Source organism: Halteromyces radiatus, assembly GCF_025201355.1.
Source record: "Halteromyces radiatus strain CBS 162.75 chromosome Unknown BX664scaffold_3, whole genome shotgun sequence".
Taxonomy (NCBI): domain Eukaryota; kingdom Fungi; phylum Mucoromycota; class Mucoromycetes; order Mucorales; family Cunninghamellaceae; genus Halteromyces; species Halteromyces radiatus.
In genome coordinates, this window is record NW_026251689.1 from 1,800,142 (window position 1) to 1,821,445 (window position 21,304).

Genomic DNA, 21,304 nt, shown 5'->3' on the forward strand with positions numbered 1-21,304 from the left:
AAATGTTATTTTATCTTAAGTATGAAATAATTCAAATAGTATGCTTAATACTATTATTACACACCATTGTAAAAGCACAATCAGCTACAAACCCTGCATTTTGGCAAGTACCCATTCAATTTAATATATCTCATCCTATTGGTAATTTGATACAACATCAATCTCGACTTGCTGTTTCGCAGGACTTTCAGTTAGTTTATAGTCAACATGACGAAGAAACTTATAAAAAGGTAAAAATAAACTATTTATTAATTATTTTATATGAAAAAAAAAAACTCAACTCTTTATTATTTATTATGAAGAGGATTTTGATTGATATGTCCATTGCTTGTACCAACAATACCAATTTATCAACAATACAAGAATGGAATGCTCAACAACTGACAATTATTCAAACTTTACCTAAAATGGCCTTGGTAGAAAGAGGAGGTTGTTTATGGAATAAAAAATTATCAACAGTTATTCAATTATCATCACTTTATGAATTGAATATTGAAGCTATGATGATTTATGATAATGATACCCATGGATCCAATGTTTCATTTGAATTACAAAGTACAATATTGGATAATAATAATAATGAACAACCTCTACCTTCTGGAACAACTTTACCAACAAATCGAAATATATCTTATATGAAGGATAATGATTTACAACAACAACAACAACAAAATAACAATAATATTCCCATCTATTTCGTCACAAACGATTATGGTCTTTATTTGAAAAATCTCAATCATTCTACAACCTCTGGTCTATATCAATTTTATCAAATAGTTCCATTTTTCTCTATGACATACTTGGAAAAAGATAATAACAAAACTGGAAATGATGGTAATCAATATGGTAATGATGGTGGAGAATATCCTGGTGTATTACAATCAAGTAGAGGTTACCTATCTTATATTATTGCTCTCGTGGCTATCTTTCTCTTAGGTAATCCAAAAAAAAAAAAAAAAAAGACTATATATTAATATTGATTTTATATATTATTATTTATTATTATTATTATTTATATAGGTATGATATTTTTAAGATGGTGGCGACTTCGTAGAATGCGAACACAAGTTTCCGCTCAAAATGAACAAGTCATCGATCCAAATTATATACTACATACAAGAGTAGATCAAGTAGATCCTTTACCAGTACCCATTGTCAACTCTCTTCCTATTATCTATTATTCTGTGGACAGAGTTAAGAATGCAAACTGTGCTATTTGTTTGGATGATTATATAGAAAATAAAACTGAACTTCGAATGTTACCTTGTGGTCATGGCTTTTGTGTTTTATGTATAGGTAAAATTTTTAAAAAAAAAAAAAAAAAAAAAATTGAAAAAAAAACTTTTTGAAATTGATTCTTTCTTTTATGATTTTAGATCCATGGCTTACTCAAAAATCTACTTTATGTCCTATATGCAAATATGATTGTTTACCATCCAATTTACGAGAAGAACGAAATAGACGACAACTTGGTCTTAGTTTTGGTCGACATCGTCTGTCTGCTCCACCTACTTCAACTACTACTACTACTTCATCATTACAACCTCAGCAACAATCAATTGATCACAATCAACAAGAAAATGGAAATATAGAATCATCTACTACAGAACATCATTCATCATCAGAACATACCTTGGATATTACTGATTATTATCAGCAATCTTCTTCTTCTTCAAGGAATTGAACTCTCCTTTTTATATATATAGTTACCTTTCTCTACTTATTCTTTCGCTATTATCTTATTTGTATTTGTACTTGTATATATGAATCCCAAAATTAAATTTAGCCATTAACCCATTTTTTTCAACAATAATAAAACACTTCTTTTATGTGTATCTTTAATTTTAGTGATCTAAAATGATGGTTTTAATACCCCGATCCTGATCTTTTTTTTTTTTTTTTACTTTGTTTTCCTTTTTTTTTTCGTCTCTCTTTTTGTTCGTAACTAACGTTCTTCCATGACAGAGCCAGTGCGTTGTTTGGAATTTTTCTCTGGTATTGGTGGACTAGTATGTACAAATAGAAAAGTAATATGTTTCATTAACTCTTCCTTCTTTTTTTTGAATCTTATTAGCACTATGGTCTTAATATTGCAGGGATCAATGCTCAAGTGGTTGCTTCTTTTGACGTGAATGAAATTGCCAATAAAGTTTATACTCACAACTTTAAGAAAGAACCTTCCAAGGTATTTTTTTATAATTCAATAATGTCCTTGATTACTACTATATCGATTATTTTTTATATTCTTTGACTTTTTGATAGAAAACAATTGATCGGCTCACCAAAAAGGATATTGAAAGGTAAACCAAAAGAATAAACTTTATACGTAAAATTGATCAAGACCTTTTTTTAATGGTAGATACCAAGCTGATTGTTGGCTTTTAAGTCCACCATGTCAACCGTATACTCAAGGAGGTAAAATGAAAGATATCGATGATCCCAGGGCGAAACCACTTTTACATCTTATTCGATTACTTCCAACACTTGATAAGAGACCAACCTATCTATTTCTTGAGAATGTCAAAAACTTTGAGGTGAAAAAAAAAAAAAAAAAAAAAACAAAGATATACATATATATGAATTTGACAACAACGATTTTATGCGTTTTAGATATCTCAATCTCGACGTCAATTGATTGATCAATTAGTGTCATTGGATTATGAAATCAATGAATGTCTTTTATCACCTATCCAATTCGGTATCCCAAATCACAGATTACGATATTATCTTACAGCACGTTATCAATCAAAAAAAGATAATCAGAATGATGACATTAATTCATTACAAAAGAATTATGATAGACCTATTCATACCACTTGGCCATTTGACAAGAAAGAACAATCATTTGATATCCCTGAACTAGAATGTTTTTTGGAACAACATGTTGATGATTCATTCACTGTCCCTTCCCGATATATCTTGCGTTTAAATAAATTTCGACTAGGTAAAAGAAAAAGAAAATAATAACAAAATAGATTAATTTCTCTCTCTATATATATATATATCAATAGATATTGTCTTACCTTCTAGTACAAAAACATCATGTGTAACCAAGGTAACAATAAAAAAAAAAAAAGATAATCTTAAACTGATGATTTCTTATTTATTCAAACCAATGATTTAGGCATATGGATCTCATCACATTATGACGAGTGGCTCCTTACTTCAAACCAAGAAATTAGAAGTATGTAATTATATATTTAGAAAGAAAGAAGATTAAAAAAAAAAAAAAAAGACGAAAATGGCAAATGGAGATATGATTCGAAAAGGGAATATTGATCATTTTATTTTTAGACAACGGAGTACAATTGGGAAGATACAGCATCCTTACTAGAATTTGGACTTCGATTTTTGACACCTACAGAAATAGCACGATTACATGCATTCCCTATGGCACAACAGTATTCATCAAAATTGATTCAACGAGAAAATGATTCAACTTGTTCAAATCCACGACCCTTCTTTTCTCCCTGTGGCTCACCTTGTTTGACTTTTCCGGATGATATCACCAATCAACAACGATATAGGCTGTTAGGTAACAGTCTGAACTGTTGGGTAGTGGCAGAACTCTTACGATGTGTTTTATTTAGCTGATTGATATTAGTATAATAAAAGATCATACATTGATTATTTTTGGTTATAATTATTGAGGATGAATAAAATTACTTTTTTTTTTCTTTATCATGAAATAATTTGGTGATATCTAATATGTATATATATGAGTATGTATGTGTGGCGCAAACAAGAGCACTCGCCTCTCCCAAAAACGTCATCGGTAACTTTATTGATAGGTCGGTGGTATTGATTGCCTAAATGGTACTTCGTGTGTACACCCAACAGACACCAAATTCTAAAGTGAGGTGAGTGTACAAACACCCAATGAAATTTCTTCCGGGGATTGAATTGCCTAGCTATTTTTTTTTTTTTTTCATCACCTCACTCATACTTTCTCCCTCTCTCTCTCTCTTACATACACCCGCGCACACAGCGACGAAAAGAAAACTTGTTTTCCTTTCTCTCTTTTTTTTTTTCATCTCGAACTCTTTTTCATCTATTTTCTTTTTCTTTCTTTTTACTTTTTTCTTTATCTCATTTTCCCTTTCTCTTTTTTCCAATTGATTCAATTAAACAATGGCCGAAATTAGAAAGAAACTGGTTATTGTTGGTGATGGTGCTTGCGGAAGTAAGTATAAAAATATATAATAATAATAATAATAATAATAATAAGCAATAATACGTGTATATATCAATTGTATTTATTCATCTTCTTTTTTTTTTTTCTTTTTTTTTTTGTATTTAGAGTATGATTTTTATTATATTTATAATAGACATTACAATAAGTTTATAAACAGACCACTAACAAAAAAAAAAAACTTACTCTTTTTTTTTGCACACTATTTATTACTTTATCATTATGGTTATTTAGAGTAAGACTTATAAAATATATATATATTCACTTGATTGAAATGTTAACATTATCTTTTATTACCAATAGACTTGTTTATTGATCGTCTTTTCTAAGGGTACCTTCCCTGAGGTAAGTTATCTTTCTCCCTGTTTTTCAATTTTGTTTTCTTAGTCTTGATATGACTGTACTGACAGTGAAACCTTTTACTTTTCTTTTTTTTTTTTTCTCTTAGTTCTATGTCCCCACTGTTTTTGAAAACTATGTTGCTGATGTTGAAGTGGATGGAAAACATGTAGAATTGGCTCTTTGGGATACTGCTGGTAAGATATAAAAACTACTTTTCAACTTTCATATGATAAAGAACACAAAAAAAAAAAAAGTAGATTGATTTTCTCAATCTTTTTTAGGCCAGGAAGATTATGATCGACTCCGTCCATTGTCATACCCTGATTCCAATGTTATCTTGATTTGTTTTGCTGTGGATTCGCCTGATTCACTGGACAACGTTCAAGAAAAGGTATTCTTTTCAAAAAAAAAAAAAAAAAAAAAAAAAAAAATAGGGATTTTATGATATACTAACGTTTTTGATATAACGGATATATATAAAAATAGTGGATTTCTGAAGTCCTTCATTTCTGTCAAGGTTTACCTACTTTATTGGTTGGTTGTAAGAAAGATTTACGAAATGACCCTGGTACCATTGAAGAACTTCGACGAAACTCACAAAGACCTGTTGCCTATGAAGAAGTAAGTTTAAATAGGAAATTACAAATTGAAAACTAAAAAAAAAAAATTATTATTATTTTTAATAGGGAACTGCTGTTGCTCAAAGAATTGAAGCTTACAAGTATTTGGTAAATATAAAAGAATATCAGGGGGGATGTATATTACATATGAATCACTTATTATTATATTGAAATAGGAATGTTCTGCCAAGACTGGTGAAGGTGTACGTGAGGTCTTTGAACATGCTACAAGAGCTGCTTTGATGGTCACTAAGAAGAAGAAAGCCCGATGTTCTATTTTGTAGATAGATTCTTTTTTTTATTATCATTATGTTTTGTCCATCCCCCTCCTTTTTTTTTTTGCCATTCAGTTCATTCCCCTTCTTGATCCTTTTATTTTATGCAAGGCACGTTAAAGTCTCCTTCATCTTTTTCTCTATTTAGTTGTTACTGTTTTTCTTTCACACTTTCTATACTCTCTCTCTCTTTTTCTTTTTCTTTTTTTATCCACTTATTTTTAATAAAACCCATTTATTCAAATGACGCTTTTTTTTTATTTATTTATTTAGAAACAAAAGTTTATAAATGTTTATTTGACATCAAACATCTCTAATGATTTTATATATGTCCTTATTGAGCATTTTGGTTTCATGCACACTCACACACACACAATAAAAAAAACTCCCGGCACTCGTGATTGTAGCAATAGAATATTTTTTCTCAAAAAAGTTTTTTCTCTTTTTTTGCCTCCTTTTTCTTGTTTTCTCCTTCTCTTTCTTTCTCTTCTAAAAGTCTTGACCATGGTAACAAATGACAGTAAGTAAAATATAAATATATGTGTATTGTAGAGAACAAAGTTCTTACTTTTTGTCTTTCCTCCTTGTCTTCCTTAGACCTGGTTGCTACCACCACAGCCAACGCTGTAAGTAGTTATATATGTATATATATATGTAGTTGCGCGTATACATATCATTTTTTTTCTTACTTTCTTTATTATTTTATTATATATTATTATTATTATTATTTTATTTGATAGGCTTTGGAAAAACATGCAAAATTTTGGGATCCTAAAAACAAAGGATATATTACTCCAGTAGACGCGATGTTTGGTAAAAAAAATAAAAAAATAAAAAACAAAAAAGTGATAATCGATGATCATAGATATTAATATTACTTTATTAGGTTTTATTCATCTTGGTTATGGCGTTCTTTTTAGTGTGACTGTAGGCACTTTTCTTAGTGCTATCTTTTCCTATGCTACTCAAGACTCATGGATGCCTGATCCTCTTCTTCGAACGCGAACGAACAAGTTTCAAAAGGTAAACTACTACTTTACAAATTTATTTAAATATATCTTGATTTTTTTTTTTTTTTTGATTTGATAGGATACATATAGTGCTCCCTACAATGAAGATGGACAATTGGATTTGGATGCTTTTGATCAACTTTTTTCCAAATATGCTAAATCTGATATTAGTGGTAAAACAATCACGTTGAAGGAACTATTGGAATGGAACGATGCAAGCCTACGAGACCCTTGGGCATGGTAAAAAAAAAAAAAAAAAAAAAAAAAAATTGATCTAATTTCATTTTTCTATCTCTTTATAGGTCTACAAACACTATCCAATGGTTGGCGACTTATCTTCTTGTAGGACAACATGGTATTGTGAAAAGGGAAGATATCCAAGCAGCTTATGATGTAAGTGAAATAAATAAACAATATTTAATCAAACCTTTATAAATATATATATATATATATATATATATATATATGTAAACAAATAAACAAACAATAATTACTAATTGCATGACTTTTTTTTTTATACTAAAACAAATGTATATTATTTTGATCTATAGGGTACTTTATTTTATCGATTACGTGAACAAAACAAACTTCATCGTAGTATCCAAGGAGGAAATCACACATTCTCTTCATCATCCAATTTAAATGTATCTGGTGTCATGGTGCCCAAAAGCTATATTCGTCAATTGGAATCTCAATTGAACAATATGGTCAACGTTCTACCTCGCTCAACAGTTTTCACGTTAGAAACAAGATTACGTAACTGGTTATCTTATGTACAACAACAGAAAAAGGTTCATCAACCCATATTGAAAGGTGTCGCCACTCCAGCTACTCCTCGTCGTCATCCACTTTTTACTTCTTCTGTTACCAACCTTCATGATTTATCTATGGATGAAGTCAATGATCACCAAGAAATGAAATCATCTGTTTCTTCTTCTTCTTTATTTGAAGGTGGACTAACTGGTGTTATGGCTATCAACTTATTGGATCGACCCATGTCATTAACTGGTGTACAAGGATATCATAACGATGATAATGATGATCGCTCTCTTGGTGATAATCTCTATGACCCAACCTCGACTTCTGATGTATACAATGAAAAGGAGGATATTGGTATCTCTGGTGTTGTCAAGGAATCACCCAATCATGACACTACGGAGGAATATGACATTACAGGTGTACGACCAGAAGGGGAAGATTATTATCGAGATACACCTCGTAAGGATTGGCTTGGTTCGGAACAATTGACAGGCGTGTCACCATCACCATCAACATCGTACAGTTTCAACGATCAATTGAACAACCTCCTCCAACAACAAAGCAAGGTGGAAGAAGATGATCAAGTTGTGAAAGCTGATGATCAAGTTATGACAGGTGTTCAACCATCGGACGATCGTCCCAAGGAAAGTAAGAAATCCAAGAAAAAGAAAAAGGCTGCTGAAAAGGAAAACACAAAACCTCTTCCAACACCGTCCACAGAAGAAGAACAAACCGTACAACAAGCTGAACAGGATGATACTCGTCGTCGATCTTCCGCCACTCCTCCTTTTACGACTAATGCTAATCATGATGAGGAAGAAGAAGAGGAAGAAGATATACCGGTGTCTCCAACTGATAATAGTAACAACAACAATGAAGAATCTATCAAAGGTGCTTATTCTCGTCCTTCCTTTCCACCTCTACCTGAAGTTGTCCCTAGTGAAGATTAATGAATCATTTTGTTTTTATCTCAATATAGTAGTTTAGTCCCTTGATTTTATTATATTTTATTATTATTATCCCATGATTGTTATCTATTTCAATAAAAGAGAAAATTAAAAAAAATCATGAAAGAATCAAATGATTCACATCCATCATTCGGAAAAACATGATAAAAACATAAATGTTTTGAACTTTGTTTGCTCATCAATAATAATGAGTTAAAAAAAATATTATTTTTTTTTACAGTATTCAGAAGTGTTCCGTGTCATATAATATATATATAGTTTATGTATTTATAAAAATATAAATAGAAAGAGTGTTGTGTTCAAACAAACAAACAATAAAAAAAAAAACATAATATACAAGTTGAAAAATAAAAATAGTATAATAAGAATAAAAAAAAAAAAGATGTGAGAGAGAAATAGAAATAGAATAAATCAAATCAAAATCTGTAAACAAAACCATCCCAATCCATCCAGGTCCCCTCTTAGTGTGCGTTGATTAATCTTGAGTAGTTTCATGCAATTCAGAGAGCTTCTTTTCAGTATTCGGCAATTCATCTATAAAGAAAAAAAAAGATGTTTAATTTACTATATTTTTTTTTTTTGGATAAAATCCCTTTACCTTCCACAATTTCATTGGGCTCCTTTTTTTCAAAAGGAACTATATCCGAATTGATGACAAAACTGGAGGCCATAGCGTCGTACCACTCTTGTTTCGATTTACCATGCAATAAAGCAACAATGATCACCGTCATATTATCACATCCGTAGCCACCAACATCCGTTTCATCTGCTAAACAGTGATCCATCATTGTTTCACAAATCTCGGCCAGAGTTTGTTTCTTGCTCAATCCTGCACGTACAAAGTTCACAGCTTCTTGATTCGTCATACAATCCCAAATACCTATATAAATGAAGGATGAGACAATGATGTATATTATATTTGTATTATCTTACCATCGCAAGCAATAATAAGAAAGTCGTCCTTTTCTGTGATCTTGTGTTCGGTAATGTCAGGATCAGCTAAAGATAAGGTTGATTAGTTACACTTTCTATGTTAAACACCAATATATTTGGTAATAATATTATCACTATCATTCTTCTTTTCATACCTGTCACTGCTTGTTCTTCTGGTGAAAGATCATCCCTTTGTTTGAATTCAAAATCACCAAGAGCCCTTGATAAAGCAAGATTGCCTATATATTTGTATTTTAAAAAAAAAACCATGTCAGTCCATTTTCCACTCTACCCCCCCTTCTTTATTTATTACCATTGACACGACCGAACTCGACATGGCCACCTGCATCTTTGATACGTTGTGTTTCTTTTTCATTTGTAGGTTTATGATCTTGAGATAAAGCAATGGCATGTCCATCCACACAAAGTACTGCTCTAGAGTCGCCAGCATTCGCCTATGAAATAAAAATCAGTCAACCCATTTCTTCCTCTTTTTTTTTTTGACTGACTATTATTTACCACATATAAAACATAATCCTTGGTAATCAATGCCGATACTGCCGTACAACCGGATGGTACATGTTCAAATAAAGGATCTATATTAAAAAAAAAAAAAAGATAAGTATTTGATCATAGAGATGTAAACATAATGTCTTGTTTTTTTTCTCATACCAGCACGCAAGTCCACGTCAATACCAAGATATCCTTGTTTCAAAGCTTCCCGCATATTATTTTCACCAAATGCATCAGTATTGAAGATTCTATGATGAAGATGTTCTCCACTATATTTTGCCACTTCAGAACCTATACATTTATAAAAGACAAATATGTTAAAAAAAAAAAAAAAAAAAAGAGGAAGGATGAAACAAGATGCAAAAGTTAATATTGTCTGTATATATCCACGATTTTCCAAATGTCATATCTATAACTACTTTCATTCCTTTTTCTATATTTTTGATTTACCTCCATGCCCATCAAAAACAGCAAAGAAACTAGCTTTTGTGTCCTTGTATGCAGGAATAGTTGTATGAGCATCTTCCATGGCTAAATAAAGAATATTAGACAATATAAAGAGAAAGAAGAATATAGTTTATTATACTTACTGATTCGCCATCCTTGCATTCCAGAGGCTGCATACAATACACGATGATCTTGACCTTCAGTTGTATGCTTTTCAGTGACAGGCTCGGAAAGTGTTTGACCCATGATATAAAGAGAATAAATTTAATAAAAGAAAGAAAGAGAAAAAAAAAGTCCAATGATTGGATGGTTATGAGGTAGGATGTGAAAAACAGATAAAGAATAAAAAGAAAAGAGAGAAAAGAAAAAAAAAAAAAAGAATCAAGGTATTTTCATATGCTGGGGAGAAGCAAGAGAGAAAGAAAAAGGCGGGAATAGAATTTTTCTTGGATGAATGGGGCTGGACCCTTTTTCTTCACAGGAAAAGGAAAATCCCTAGTAAAAAGGTGTTTTTTATTAAGGCTATGTCACATGATCTCAAGTGGGGAGTGGGGGAAGAATGACAATTCATCTTCATGAAAGGGATTATATTTTTCTACTTCATTGATCAGTTTCATATTCACCATCATTTCTCAAAAGAGTTTTCTCTTTCTTTTGCAGGGAATTTGTTAAACTTTTTTTTTGTTTGTTTTTTTTTTTTGATAAGAGGAACTTTTATTGACAACTTTTTGAATAATAGTCAAAATGATTCATTTCAATTTACATATTGAATTCTCTCTTTTTGTATGTCGATCTTACAAAGTTCCTTGAACTTCACTCTGGAGTTGTAATGACAATATAATGATCTTTAAGCAAAGGAAAAAAAATATGATTTTTCAATCCCAGTTAGTTTTTCCATAATAAAAAAAAAAAGTCGTATGTTTATTTTCTTTTTTTTTCTCTTTTTTTCTTTTTCTTTTTTTTTTTTTTTTATTATTTTTTATTAACATGATGGTCAAACGCTGGTTGATAGCTCGAATACCAGCAAAAACCTATATTTTTCAGCAAAGTCAACGACGATCATTATCACTGATACCAAGATATGGAAGTTACCATTGGAAAGGAAGTCATATTTGGATAAAAGAAGAACGATCTGTCGTTGTACCTGGTTTGACAGCACACAGCAATGTATTGGCCTATCCTTTATTGACAACAATGGGTAGACGAGATTATACAACAACAAAACAAAAAGTGGCTGATCAACCTCGATATATTACCATGGCATTTTACAAGTTTCATGACATTCCAGCATCTACTTTACCAGAGTTACGATCAACACTCTTACAGGATTTGGGAGCACTTGGTGTGGTAGGTCGGATCTATATTTCCACTGAAGGTATCAACGCTCAAATGTCATGTCCTGATCATGGTGTGGAAGCACTTCGAGATTATTGTACCTCTTCTATTGCACCTCTCTTGGGCGGCGAACTGATGGATTTGAATATAGCAACACAAGGTGATAGTGCTGCTTTTCGTGCACTACATGTACGTATCCGAAAACAATTGGTAGCAGATGGTTTGGACCCTACAACCTATGATTTGAAGAATACTCCCTCACATCTTTCTCCCAAGGATTGGCATGAAAAATTGGTCAATTACAAGGAAATACATGGTAAGGAGCCAGTGTTGATTGATATGCGAAATCATTATGAAAGGTAAAATGCATTAATTACAAACAAATTGGAATTTTTTTTTAATTTTTTTTTTTTATTTTTATTATTATTACTACTTTGGTTTAGTAATATTGGATTCTTTGAAGGCGCTATTCGACCGGATGCTGATACTTTCAGGGACAGTATCACAGCCATGAATGAAATATGTAAGGACCTACCACGAGATCAAGAAATATTTATGTATTGTACAGGAGGAATTCGATGCTCAAAAGCTGGTGCTATTCTTCAATCACAATCTGGATTTGACAAGGTACATCTGGTGGAAGGTGGAATCACAGCATATGGACGATGGATTCAAGATCAAGAACACTTACAATCGATTTTCCGAGGCAAAAATTTTACATTTGATGGACGCATGGGGGAAACGATTACGGATGAAATCACTGGTACCCAATGTCATATTTGTGGCCAACCTTGCAATCGATATCAAAACTGTGCTCATGCTCAATGCAATTTATTGATGCTCTGCTGCTCCAATTGTGCAACTCGATTCTTGAATACCTGTGCTCGGCTTGATTGTTTTGATACCGTACAACAGTTTTTGGAAAAGAACAATGACAAGAATACTACATCAACTCAACGACAATACTACGATGCGGCAGGTCCAGTTTTGGTTGATGGTGTACGTGCTTATGTGAAGGAAGGACATACATTGGAGGAAAGCAAACGACATGATCGTGTGGTGATTGGTACTAGTGGCAAAGCTTGTGAACATGAATATCATCGTCGAACTCGCGCTATCGAGGTTCTTGGGCAACCTGGTCAAGTATTACAAGAATGGGCCAAGGCTGGAAGACAATTACCCCCTTCTCCCACTACGTCGTCATAACCCTCATCATCATTCATCTTTTATATAGACTTTTCTTTTCTTTTACATAAACCCTCATACACACTTTTGTTTTTTGTTTTTTTGTTTTTTTTTTTTTTTTTGTCTTTTTTTTAAAAAAAAAAAAAAAAGATTTGTATATTATCATTCCCCTTCTTTTTTTTAAAAAAAAAAAAGATTCATGAATAAATGCCAGGACTTTGTCCAAAGTCAGAAAAAAAATTGTTATTTTGTTTGTTTAGTGTGAAGGATTTGATATTTTTGTTGAATATGAAGTGACAGGCCCGTATGACAGGGTAAGTTTTGAGAACCAACAGAACCAAAAGGAAGATCATCCGATGTCCAATGAATAAAGCTTGATATGCTTTTTTTTTTTTTTTTTTTTTTTTTGCCAATGATCAATATTTAATTTTTTCTATTATATATAAGTAAATCCGTTGTACAATGTTTGAACATATCTAACTACAAAGAGCACATATGTCAGAATAAAACAATACAAAAATGGAAAATATTTATTAAAAGTAGAAAAAAAGATAAATAATAAAATGTGTCAGGTATGACTAAGGGTGGAGATAATGATGGTTAAAAAGAAAATAAGAAAAAAAAAAAGGATGGAGGATTAATCAAATGAATCAGGATCATCGGGCATCATAGTTTCAAGTTCTCGTTGTAAAGTTTGCCATTGGTATTGTTGCTCTTTTGCCATTGTATGTTGTTGTCGAACCATATCTTGATACATGAGGGATATAAACACTTGTTGTCGATGGAGATAACTTAGTTCCGATGCAAGACAGTATTGAATAAATAACATGCGGTGTTGATGTAATGATTCTCGAATATGATCCTAGTATAACAAATAAACAAAATAAATCATCAATAAAACATATATCCAATAAACATTCATCAGTCCACTGTCTTGCTTTCTTACTGATTGAAGTATTGTATCTATTTGTTGGTTTGTTAATCGTCGTTCTTGATGATGTTGGTATACTGAGATTGGAAATACTGGTGAAGAAGGAGATGTGTTGCTATTTGTAAGGACCATCTGTGCAGCGATTGCTTTCGGAATGACCTGTCGCTGTTGAGATATTGCATGAATCAATTCGTCTTTTCGTTCCAACATATCCTTGAATGAAATAAATAAATCACGTTGATAGTTGAGATGTTCCAAGAATGTGTTAAACATAGATGATGCTTTGCCATCTAATAGCCCAGCTATGGCCTGCATAGAGTGTGCTACCTTTTCTTGTCCATGAGATATTTGCTCACATGATTCACATATGTGTTGATGATGAGTTGATTGCTGTTCCATTTCATTCATGGCACTTGAAAATAAAGAAAGAAAAAAAAAATAAGTATAACGACAATGTTTTCTGAACGCCTTGACTTACTTGAGAGTAATACTATATCGAATCAAATCATTTGCATCTGCTTGATTGTTGGACGCTAGTCGCTGTACTTCGATAATCATCTTGTCATATTGTTGAATGGCAGGTACTATCCGTCGTTCTATCCGTTTTAATCGATCGGTTATATCATGAGGAATATTGGACAGTAAAGAATCAAACATGGGCATTGTTCGGATAAATTCATCCTCCATACTTGGTTGATATTGTTGCCACCAGTCTTGAATATCCTAATCATTTCATATTGAAAATATCATAAATAACCATAATCTTAATCATTCTAATCATTTCTTGTATTACATTTTCTTCCAAAAAAGCCTTGACTAATTCATCTTGAGCCAATATAGGATGCCTTACTAAAGCATTCATAAATCTAAATAATCCATGACGTCTGTTTTCTAAAAAGACATTACTGCCTTGTAAAAACATGGAGAAGAAATAGAAAAAAAGGTCAGTTATGTAAAGATTAGTATAATAATCGTTTTGTGGTCGATTACCTTTAATTTTTTTAGGGGGAAGTTTTGGAACTGACCGTAGTGGATACCGTTTCAATAAACTTTCCCATAATAAATAGAAATCGTTAAACCGACGGGTCACTGCCAATGTACCATGTTGACTTGATACTAAGTAGTTGACATGCTTGAATAAACGGCCTTCCTTTTCAGGCAATTGTGTCACTGTCACTAGATCCAGATCCAAAAACCATTGATAATCTTTGACTGTTTCTTTTCTATTCTTGCCATCAACATGGATTGCTTTTCGATCATGACCTGTATCGATAGTATCATGAATGTCATTATCATTGTCGTTGTGTTGATGTGATAACTGTGCAATAGTTGGCGAGTCTAATGTCAGACCAGTAGATACAAATGATGAATTCGAGGTGGATGGTACTTTTGAATATGTTGTCGTCGTCATCAAAGTAGTGAATACATCTTCATTTAGCTTGGGAATTGGCAAGTCTAAAAAAAAAAAAAAAAAAAAAAAAAAAAAAAAAAAAAGAATCACGTAATGATGAGCTGATATTCATCATGTTCAACCACAGATTTTCCTCTTATTCTATGCTAGTTACCAAATCTTCGATGATAAACGGTTTCCAAAGAGATATCTAATGAATGAATAAATATCAAAAGTTGATTCCTCGTTCGAATAGATTTTGTGTGATATTGTAGAATACATACCGAGTCCATTTTGACTACAAGCCAATAAAGCAATGGCCAGATTAAATTGTTGTCTAGTGATGGTGGATAAAGGTGCAGGAGAGGAGGAAGAAGGAAAAAAGGAAGAAGTAGAAGTAGTAGGATGTATCAAAGTGATTATCTACAAAAGGAAACATAAACAAAGTCAGTCAACTAGTTTGCATAATAAATTATTATTAATTATTATTATTATTATTATTATTATTATTATCAATAATAATAATAATTACCTTCTCAGATAATGTTGAGTCTAGTCCCGCATGTTGTAAAATGAATTCCAATGTCGTTGTAGTAACAAGGTATTGAGCATGTTGATTGGATAAACGTGTGTAGTAATCATTGTATATAGCTGGGAGATCCACATCATCTATGAAAATAAAAAAAAAATACAAAGACGACAAAAGGTCATATCATTGTTCTCGAAAACCAAAAAAAAAAAAAAAAAAAAAAAAAAAAAAAAAAAACTTAAACTCACGTTTTCTCTACCTACTTAGTATAATATCTGGAGTCAAAGAAAACTTCCACGGATCTTGTTGTTCTTCAGCAACACATTCTAATGAATGATGAGTTAATGATGAAAACTGGTTTTGCACATAGTCAAAGTCATTATCATTAAAAGTTGCCATTGTCAGCGGAAAGAAAACGAAAAAAAGGAAGAAATTATACCATCTTTCTTTTTCCTGCTCCTTTTTGACGCCGACTCAAAAGAAGGCAGTGACGTTTTTTCAATCAGGCGCGAAAGTCTTCAAATTTTTTTTTTAATCGAACGCGTTTCCTTTTCGTTTCTCTTTTTCTCTTTTCAACCATTTAACTACTCTTTTCTTTTTTTTTTTTTATGTAAGTATGACTTTTTAATATTATTCTTCTTTTTGACTATATATATATATATATATATATATATAATTGTCTGACCCAATTAAACTAATAATATCATCCTTTTCTTTTTTTTTTTTCTTGTTAGCCATATATCAATATGCTTGAAGCTCGTCTTAATGAAGCCAAATTACTCAAGGCTGTTTTGGAAGCTATCAAAGAACTAGTATCTGAATGTAACTTTGATTGTAATGACTCTGGTATTGCCTTACAAGCTATGGATAACTCTCATGTTGCTCTTGTGGCTATGATGTTACGATCTGACGGTTTTGATCCTTACCGCTGTGACCGTAACTTACCTTTGGGTGTAAACTTGACAAGTTTGAACAAGATCTTGAAGTGTGCTCGTCCTACTGATATTACTACTCTCAAAGCAAACGATAACGGTGATGTTTTGAGCTTAGTGTTTGAAAGCAAAGGTACTTTTTTTTTTACGCGCTTTATTTTATCGCTGTTTATTTATGTTGGCTAAATATATATTCTTCTTTTATATATATATATATATATATATAGATAGTGACAAGATCAGTGAATATGATTTAAAACTCATGGATATTGATAGCGAACATTTGGGTATTCCTGATACAAATTATGATGCTGTGGTACATATGTCCTCTGTGCGATTCCAAGAAACTGTTCGTGATTTGCAACAAATCAGTGATTCTGGTAAGATATATACATATTCTTTTTTTTTTTGGTACTGATTGCTTTCTTTTTGTAATCTATATTTTGTGAATAGTTGTTATTGAATGTACCAAGGAAGGTATCAAATTCTCTTGTGAAGGTGAAGTCGGTAAAGGTGGTATTACATTGAAGGCCGGTGGAAATGTTGACAACGTAAGGAACATGTAAAAGGAAAATATTAAAGGAAAATAAACTAATCAACCTTTTATCTGTACATATATGTTTATATCTTGGACGGTTATAGGAAGATGATGCTACTGTTATCGAACTCCAAACCAGTGTGACCATGACCTTTTCTATCAAATACCTCGTCAACTTTACCAAGGCTACTCCTCTCTCTAGTCGTGTCAGTCTAAACCTTTCCAATGAAGTGCCTTTGTTGGTGGAATACAAGCTTGGTGACTTAGGTCATGTTCGCTACTATTTGGTAAGTACAATTAGAAAAAAAAAAAAAAAAAAAAAAAGGAACAAATGAATTAGGTTACTCACATGTATTCTTACTGTACCTTTTCTTCAAAATAGGCTCCCAAGATTGGCGAAGAATAGTTGAATTCTCTTTAATCATGTATGTATCTTACTTCCTTTTACCTCCTCAGTTATTCAATTCTTCTTCCCTATCGTTTACTTAACTTTGTTCTTTTTATCCCCATTACTTAGTTTATACAATACTTGCCGGATATTATATCATCATATTACAATAAAACACAATTGCACTCAATACACTTAAAAAGAAACTATTATGTGAATAAGATAATTAGTCTACTGTAAGAATGAGAATAATAAAGTAAAAAAAAAAAAAAAAAAAAAAAATAACAATGACAATAATAAAAGAGTTGGGCTATTCAAAAATCGACTGCGAATAAGAGGTTCCAAAGTCGTTTATTGATAAAAAGAGCGTTTTTCCAAGATAATGCTAATAAAAAAAAAAAGATCCAGTCGTGTTCGTTGTTGAAAAGAATGAATGTCCAATATATATGTAATATTAAGAATAGATATCGTTCATCCTAAAAAAAATATCGTAATAAACTAATATAGTAGACTAATAACTATCCAATAAAATAAAACTATATAAATGTACTAATTATTACATGATAGAAGTAAAAGTGGTGAAATAAAAGATAAGAAAAAGAAAGAGAAATAAAAAGAAGAGTAAGATACATATTTCCACTGAATGGTTTTGGCCAATCATCTTGCGAGAATCGTTGGGTGGAAAATATAATCCAGTATACGGCTTGTCAACGATGTTAGGGCACTCAGGGTAGAAGTGAATGAATTGAGTTGAAGACGGAAGAAAAGTCGTTTTTCCAAAAAAAAAAAAAAAAAAAAGAAATGAATGTAATGTCGAATACAAAAAAAGAATGAATGTAATGTTGAATACAAAAAAAAAAGATATAACCAGACTGAACGACCACAAATATAAGTTTATTGTTGATAATAAAGATAATAATATATAAAAATATAATAAAAATAAAAAGAATATAGATCAAGATAAGAGTGTAGAAAAAAGAATGTAAGTGAGAGAAGAAAAAAAAAAAAGGAGCCCAAAAAAAAAAAAAAGCATGACTAAATCCCAAAATCAAGGTGTCACCAAGATCCAGATTCTGAACGCTGATTGGCTGAAATTTAGTTTGAGGTTCATAATGGACATCCAGAATTTGCAGCGAAAATTGGCTCCGTAGCGAAATGGATATCGCATCAGACTTCGGATCTGGGGGTTGTGGGTTCGAGTCCCATCGGAGTCGTTTCTTTTGCTAAAGATGTGCACTAACTATCACGTGTTGTACGGGTAAACTTTTGTGTCAAGTGATTTTTTGGTTTATAGGTTTGTTGTGTGATTTGTTAAGTAATTATTTGGTTTATTGGTTCAAAATTGAAAAAGTAAAACGGATGATTGAAAGTTAATAATGTTTATAGTGAGCACCAGTACTTGATTACGCAAGCACACGTATAAGAATAGAGATAAAATAAAAAAGAAAAGTAAAGTAAAGAAAAATAAAGTCTTGTTCCAAATTTGGAAAGTAGAAGTAGAGTAAAATTGTTCTGAGTTAGAATATAGAACAAAGTGAGCCAATCAAAATAGATAATCCACAATATAATCAAGTAGGGATGTAAAGATGTTTTTATTTAAAAAAGTATATAAAATATTGACTGATTGAACTGATAAAAAAAAGAAGGAAAAGAAGGGGTATTTATACTATTTGAAATTAAGGTTTAAAAAATAAAATATGAAAAAGAAAATGAAAACGAAAAGAATAAGTGAAATAAAAAAATAGAATGAAAATATAAAACGGAGGTATAAATGAAAATAATTTTTTTTTTTTTTTTTTTTTTAAAAATTTTTTTTTTTTTGTTGTCGTTGACATCCTACGCACCTAGAAAAGATGGGCCTCCATCTTATTCGTTTACCAACCACTCGTCATTTCTCTTTATTTTTGCTAGGAAGTTACGTATTACGCCAGCTGGCATGACATCCCCCAACAGATGCTGTATGTAACGGTTTTGATCTTTCACGTATTGTTGTCGGTCAGCATGGTTACTTGGTTTTTTAAATTTTTTGTGCGCCAAATGAAGGACAAGAGGAATTAGGCTCTCCTTTTCTTCTTTTGCTATCTCTAGTTGTTTCTCTTTGAGGATTGCGACCTTATACAAGTATCCAGGTATATTCATGTGCACTAATTGTTTTATGTCTTCTAATGTGCACAAAAAAGGTTTGGGTTCAAAGAAGGGATTATTATTTACATTTAGTGAACTTTTGGAGGTAGGTCCCCGATTGTCAAGTGGCTGATTATCAACTATCTCACCATCTTCTTTATCGAATAAAGGTTGCGTGTCCACAACTTGTCCACCAACGATAGTAAGCAAGTTAAACGTTTGGGGATCCAGGATGGTGCCAAAATCATTGCTTTCATTGGGATTCATCTTGAACTGGTTTGAAGAGGTATTATTCATATTTTCCTTGATATGATTGATATAATTTTTTTTTTTTTTTTGTATTTTATAGGTTTATATAGTTTTTTTTTTTTTTTTTTTTTTTTTGTGGATTAATGATCTTGGTGTAGGATATGAAAATCAATGATAATCATGGTAAATAAAGATTGTTCCTCTTTTTTTTTTTTGATGGGTGTTGATAGTATTGGTACTGATGATAACGGTGGTACATGTCTCTTCCCTTTTTTTTTTTTTTTTTTTTTTTTTTTTACAAATGATCGCCAAGTGTTCGTTCAAAAGATTGATTCCAAAACACATCAGGTACTTGATACAATTTGAGGCGATTTCCATGCACGCGTCTAAGCTTTGGATCATCAACTCGATATGGTTTTATGAGATAGGTTCCTTTGCCAATTGTTTGGTGTATAATGTAGATCCCATCCCACATGTCTGATATTTTTCCTGCCCATGAATTTGCCTTGATCCCAGTATATAATGTTACAATGTCACCAAGCTTGAAGGGAGGTTTCCATTGACGTACATCATCAATGATTTTTTTATCCATGACCTTATTTTTGATTTTCCTGTGTGGAATTTGGTGTTGGTTGAGTAATAGAAAGATATATATATATATATATATAAAAGGGAGACGAGAACAAGTCTGTGAGATTTCTTTTTTTATTAAAAAAAAATAGTTAAAAAAAGAGATAAAGTATCTATACAAAAAGTTTTGTTGTTCTTATATATAAGTACTTGATGAGTGACACGTAATACTAGTATCATCATATTATATTTAAGTTTGATGATCAAATTTTATTTTTGTTTTTGTTTATTTTTGTTTTGGTTTGTAATACTGTTATACAGGGAGTATAATCTTATTAGTATTTTATTTCTCATTGACGTGATGTTATCATCATATGTGTAATGATTTAATCATGATGGTTGCCCTGGAGTGTTTATTCATTGATATGTATCTTTCCTTGATAGTAATTATGGACCATGTGCATAATGATTTTCAAAGTCCGTATGTATTTATTTTATTAGGTAACTTTTTATTTTCTTTTATTTCTTTCCTTTTCTTTATATAGTATATCAATTAGTGATCTGTAGTAGTTATATTTTTATTTAATAAAGCTTTTATTTTTATTCATATTACTTTATTACACGTCAATGTAATTGATTCCAACTTACAATGTATTTTTTATTCTCTGTTTGTGAATGCCTTCTTTATTTTATGGTTAAGGAATATGCTGATACGACAATAAGAAAAAAAAAGTGACCCAATCAAAAGTAATAATCCACTAATTCAATTAAGATGGGATGAAAAGGATGTTTTTTTATTAAAAAAAGATAATTATATTGACTGAACTGAAAAAAAAAGAAAAGGAAAAAGATGGAGTATTTATACTTTTCTTCTGAATAATGATATCGAGTATAGAGATAAAAGGAATAAGGGTTATAGGTACAAAGAGAATATAAAACACTAACTAAACTATTAAATAAACTAATGATAAAGAGTTGGATACTTTTCCCTAATTTGCTTATTCTTTTATCCAATATCCATTTAATCCTATTGTATATTCCTTCATATATCTATTTACTATATGTTCACAGAAA

At 31.3% G+C, this 21,304-nt stretch overlaps 10 protein-coding genes and 1 non-coding gene across 11 annotated transcripts; 7 read left to right on the plus strand and 4 right to left on the minus strand.

Annotated features, from left to right (window-relative positions):
- Window positions 1–407: 407 nt before the first annotated feature.
- On the plus strand, window positions 408–1,684 carry BX664DRAFT_260623 (uncharacterized protein; the record flags this gene model as incomplete). Its single annotated transcript, XM_051540639.1, has 3 exons — window positions 408–936; window positions 1,021–1,296; window positions 1,377–1,684. The coding sequence occupies 3 exons, from the start codon at window positions 408–410 to the stop codon at window positions 1,682–1,684; spliced, it is 1,113 nt and encodes a 370-aa protein (XP_051401597.1).
- Window positions 1,685–1,898: 214 nt separating this feature from the next.
- BX664DRAFT_329033 (S-adenosyl-L-methionine-dependent methyltransferase) lies at window positions 1,899–3,689 on the plus strand. Its single transcript, XM_051544708.1, has 8 exons — window positions 1,899–2,009; window positions 2,075–2,185; window positions 2,263–2,300; window positions 2,360–2,534; window positions 2,611–2,944; window positions 3,012–3,055; window positions 3,125–3,184; window positions 3,295–3,689. Exons 1-8 carry the CDS (start codon window positions 1,959–1,961, stop codon window positions 3,592–3,594), a joined length of 1,113 nt encoding a protein of 370 aa, XP_051401598.1. The 5' UTR covers window positions 1,899–1,958; the 3' UTR covers window positions 3,595–3,689.
- Window positions 3,690–4,131: 442 nt separating this feature from the next.
- On the plus strand, window positions 4,132–5,438 carry BX664DRAFT_313236 (GTP-binding protein rhoA; the record flags this gene model as incomplete). Its single annotated transcript, XM_051542622.1, has 9 exons — window positions 4,132–4,183; window position 4,301; window position 4,427; window positions 4,496–4,537; window positions 4,641–4,728; window positions 4,816–4,925; window positions 5,021–5,155; window positions 5,221–5,262; window positions 5,331–5,438. 9 exons carry the CDS (start codon window positions 4,132–4,134, stop codon window positions 5,436–5,438), a joined length of 579 nt encoding a protein of 192 aa, XP_051401599.1.
- A 454-nt stretch (window positions 5,439–5,892) lies between these two features.
- Window positions 5,893–8,335, plus strand: BX664DRAFT_384624 (Caleosin related protein-domain-containing protein). The gene is made up of 7 exons (XM_051549190.1): window positions 5,893–5,949; window positions 6,027–6,055; window positions 6,170–6,242; window positions 6,316–6,452; window positions 6,519–6,679; window positions 6,742–6,832; window positions 6,991–8,335. The coding sequence occupies exons 1-7, from the start codon at window positions 5,934–5,936 to the stop codon at window positions 8,146–8,148; spliced, it is 1,665 nt and encodes a 554-aa protein (XP_051401600.1). The 5' UTR covers window positions 5,893–5,933; the 3' UTR covers window positions 8,149–8,335.
- Window positions 8,314–8,607, minus strand: BX664DRAFT_329038 (uncharacterized protein; the record flags this gene model as incomplete). The annotated part of the gene is made up of 1 exon (XM_051544709.1): window positions 8,314–8,607. A coding segment is annotated over one exon (182 nt), but the record flags the coding sequence as incomplete, so codon positions are not given.
- An 89-nt stretch (window positions 8,608–8,696) lies between these two features.
- Window positions 8,697–10,305, minus strand: BX664DRAFT_261113 (phosphatase 2C-like domain-containing protein; the record flags this gene model as incomplete). Its single annotated transcript, XM_051540665.1, has 8 exons — window positions 8,697–9,046; window positions 9,100–9,165; window positions 9,255–9,338; window positions 9,413–9,554; window positions 9,619–9,695; window positions 9,772–9,903; window positions 10,063–10,143; window positions 10,203–10,305. The coding sequence occupies 8 exons, from the start codon at window positions 10,303–10,305 to the stop codon at window positions 8,697–8,699; spliced, it is 1,035 nt and encodes a 344-aa protein (XP_051401602.1).
- Window positions 10,306–11,253: 948 nt separating this feature from the next.
- Window positions 11,254–12,600, plus strand: BX664DRAFT_259615 (Rhodanese-like domain-containing protein; the record flags this gene model as incomplete). The annotated part of the gene is made up of 3 exons (XM_051540594.1): window positions 11,254–11,753; window positions 11,838–12,175; window positions 12,374–12,600. The coding sequence occupies 3 exons, from the start codon at window positions 11,254–11,256 to the stop codon at window positions 12,598–12,600; spliced, it is 1,065 nt and encodes a 354-aa protein (XP_051401603.1).
- Window positions 12,601–13,216: 616 nt separating this feature from the next.
- BX664DRAFT_313240 (uncharacterized protein) lies at window positions 13,217–15,828 on the minus strand (the record flags this gene model as incomplete). The annotated part of the gene is made up of 8 exons (XM_051542623.1): window positions 13,217–13,441; window positions 13,526–13,922; window positions 13,989–14,233; window positions 14,304–14,419; window positions 14,501–14,965; window positions 15,185–15,323; window positions 15,433–15,569; window positions 15,693–15,828. The coding sequence occupies 8 exons, from the start codon at window positions 15,826–15,828 to the stop codon at window positions 13,217–13,219; spliced, it is 1,860 nt and encodes a 619-aa protein (XP_051401604.1).
- A 313-nt stretch (window positions 15,829–16,141) lies between these two features.
- On the plus strand, window positions 16,142–17,534 carry BX664DRAFT_384628 (proliferating cell nuclear antigen). Its single transcript, XM_051549191.1, has 5 exons — window positions 16,142–16,494; window positions 16,589–16,741; window positions 16,815–16,912; window positions 17,004–17,186; window positions 17,282–17,534. The coding sequence occupies exons 1-5, from the start codon at window positions 16,176–16,178 to the stop codon at window positions 17,303–17,305; spliced, it is 777 nt and encodes a 258-aa protein (XP_051401605.1). The 5' UTR covers window positions 16,142–16,175; the 3' UTR covers window positions 17,306–17,534.
- An 894-nt stretch (window positions 17,535–18,428) lies between these two features.
- On the plus strand, window positions 18,429–18,501 carry BX664DRAFT_t48. Its single transcript has one exon. It is a non-coding gene; the product is annotated as a tRNA-Arg (tRNA).
- Window positions 18,502–19,064: 563 nt separating this feature from the next.
- On the minus strand, window positions 19,065–19,749 carry BX664DRAFT_329053 (uncharacterized protein). Its single transcript, XM_051544710.1, has one exon. The coding sequence runs from the start codon at window positions 19,706–19,708 to the stop codon at window positions 19,154–19,156; it is 555 nt and encodes a 184-aa protein (XP_051401606.1). The 5' UTR covers window positions 19,709–19,749; the 3' UTR covers window positions 19,065–19,153.
- Between the last annotated feature and the right edge of the window lie 1,555 nt (window positions 19,750–21,304).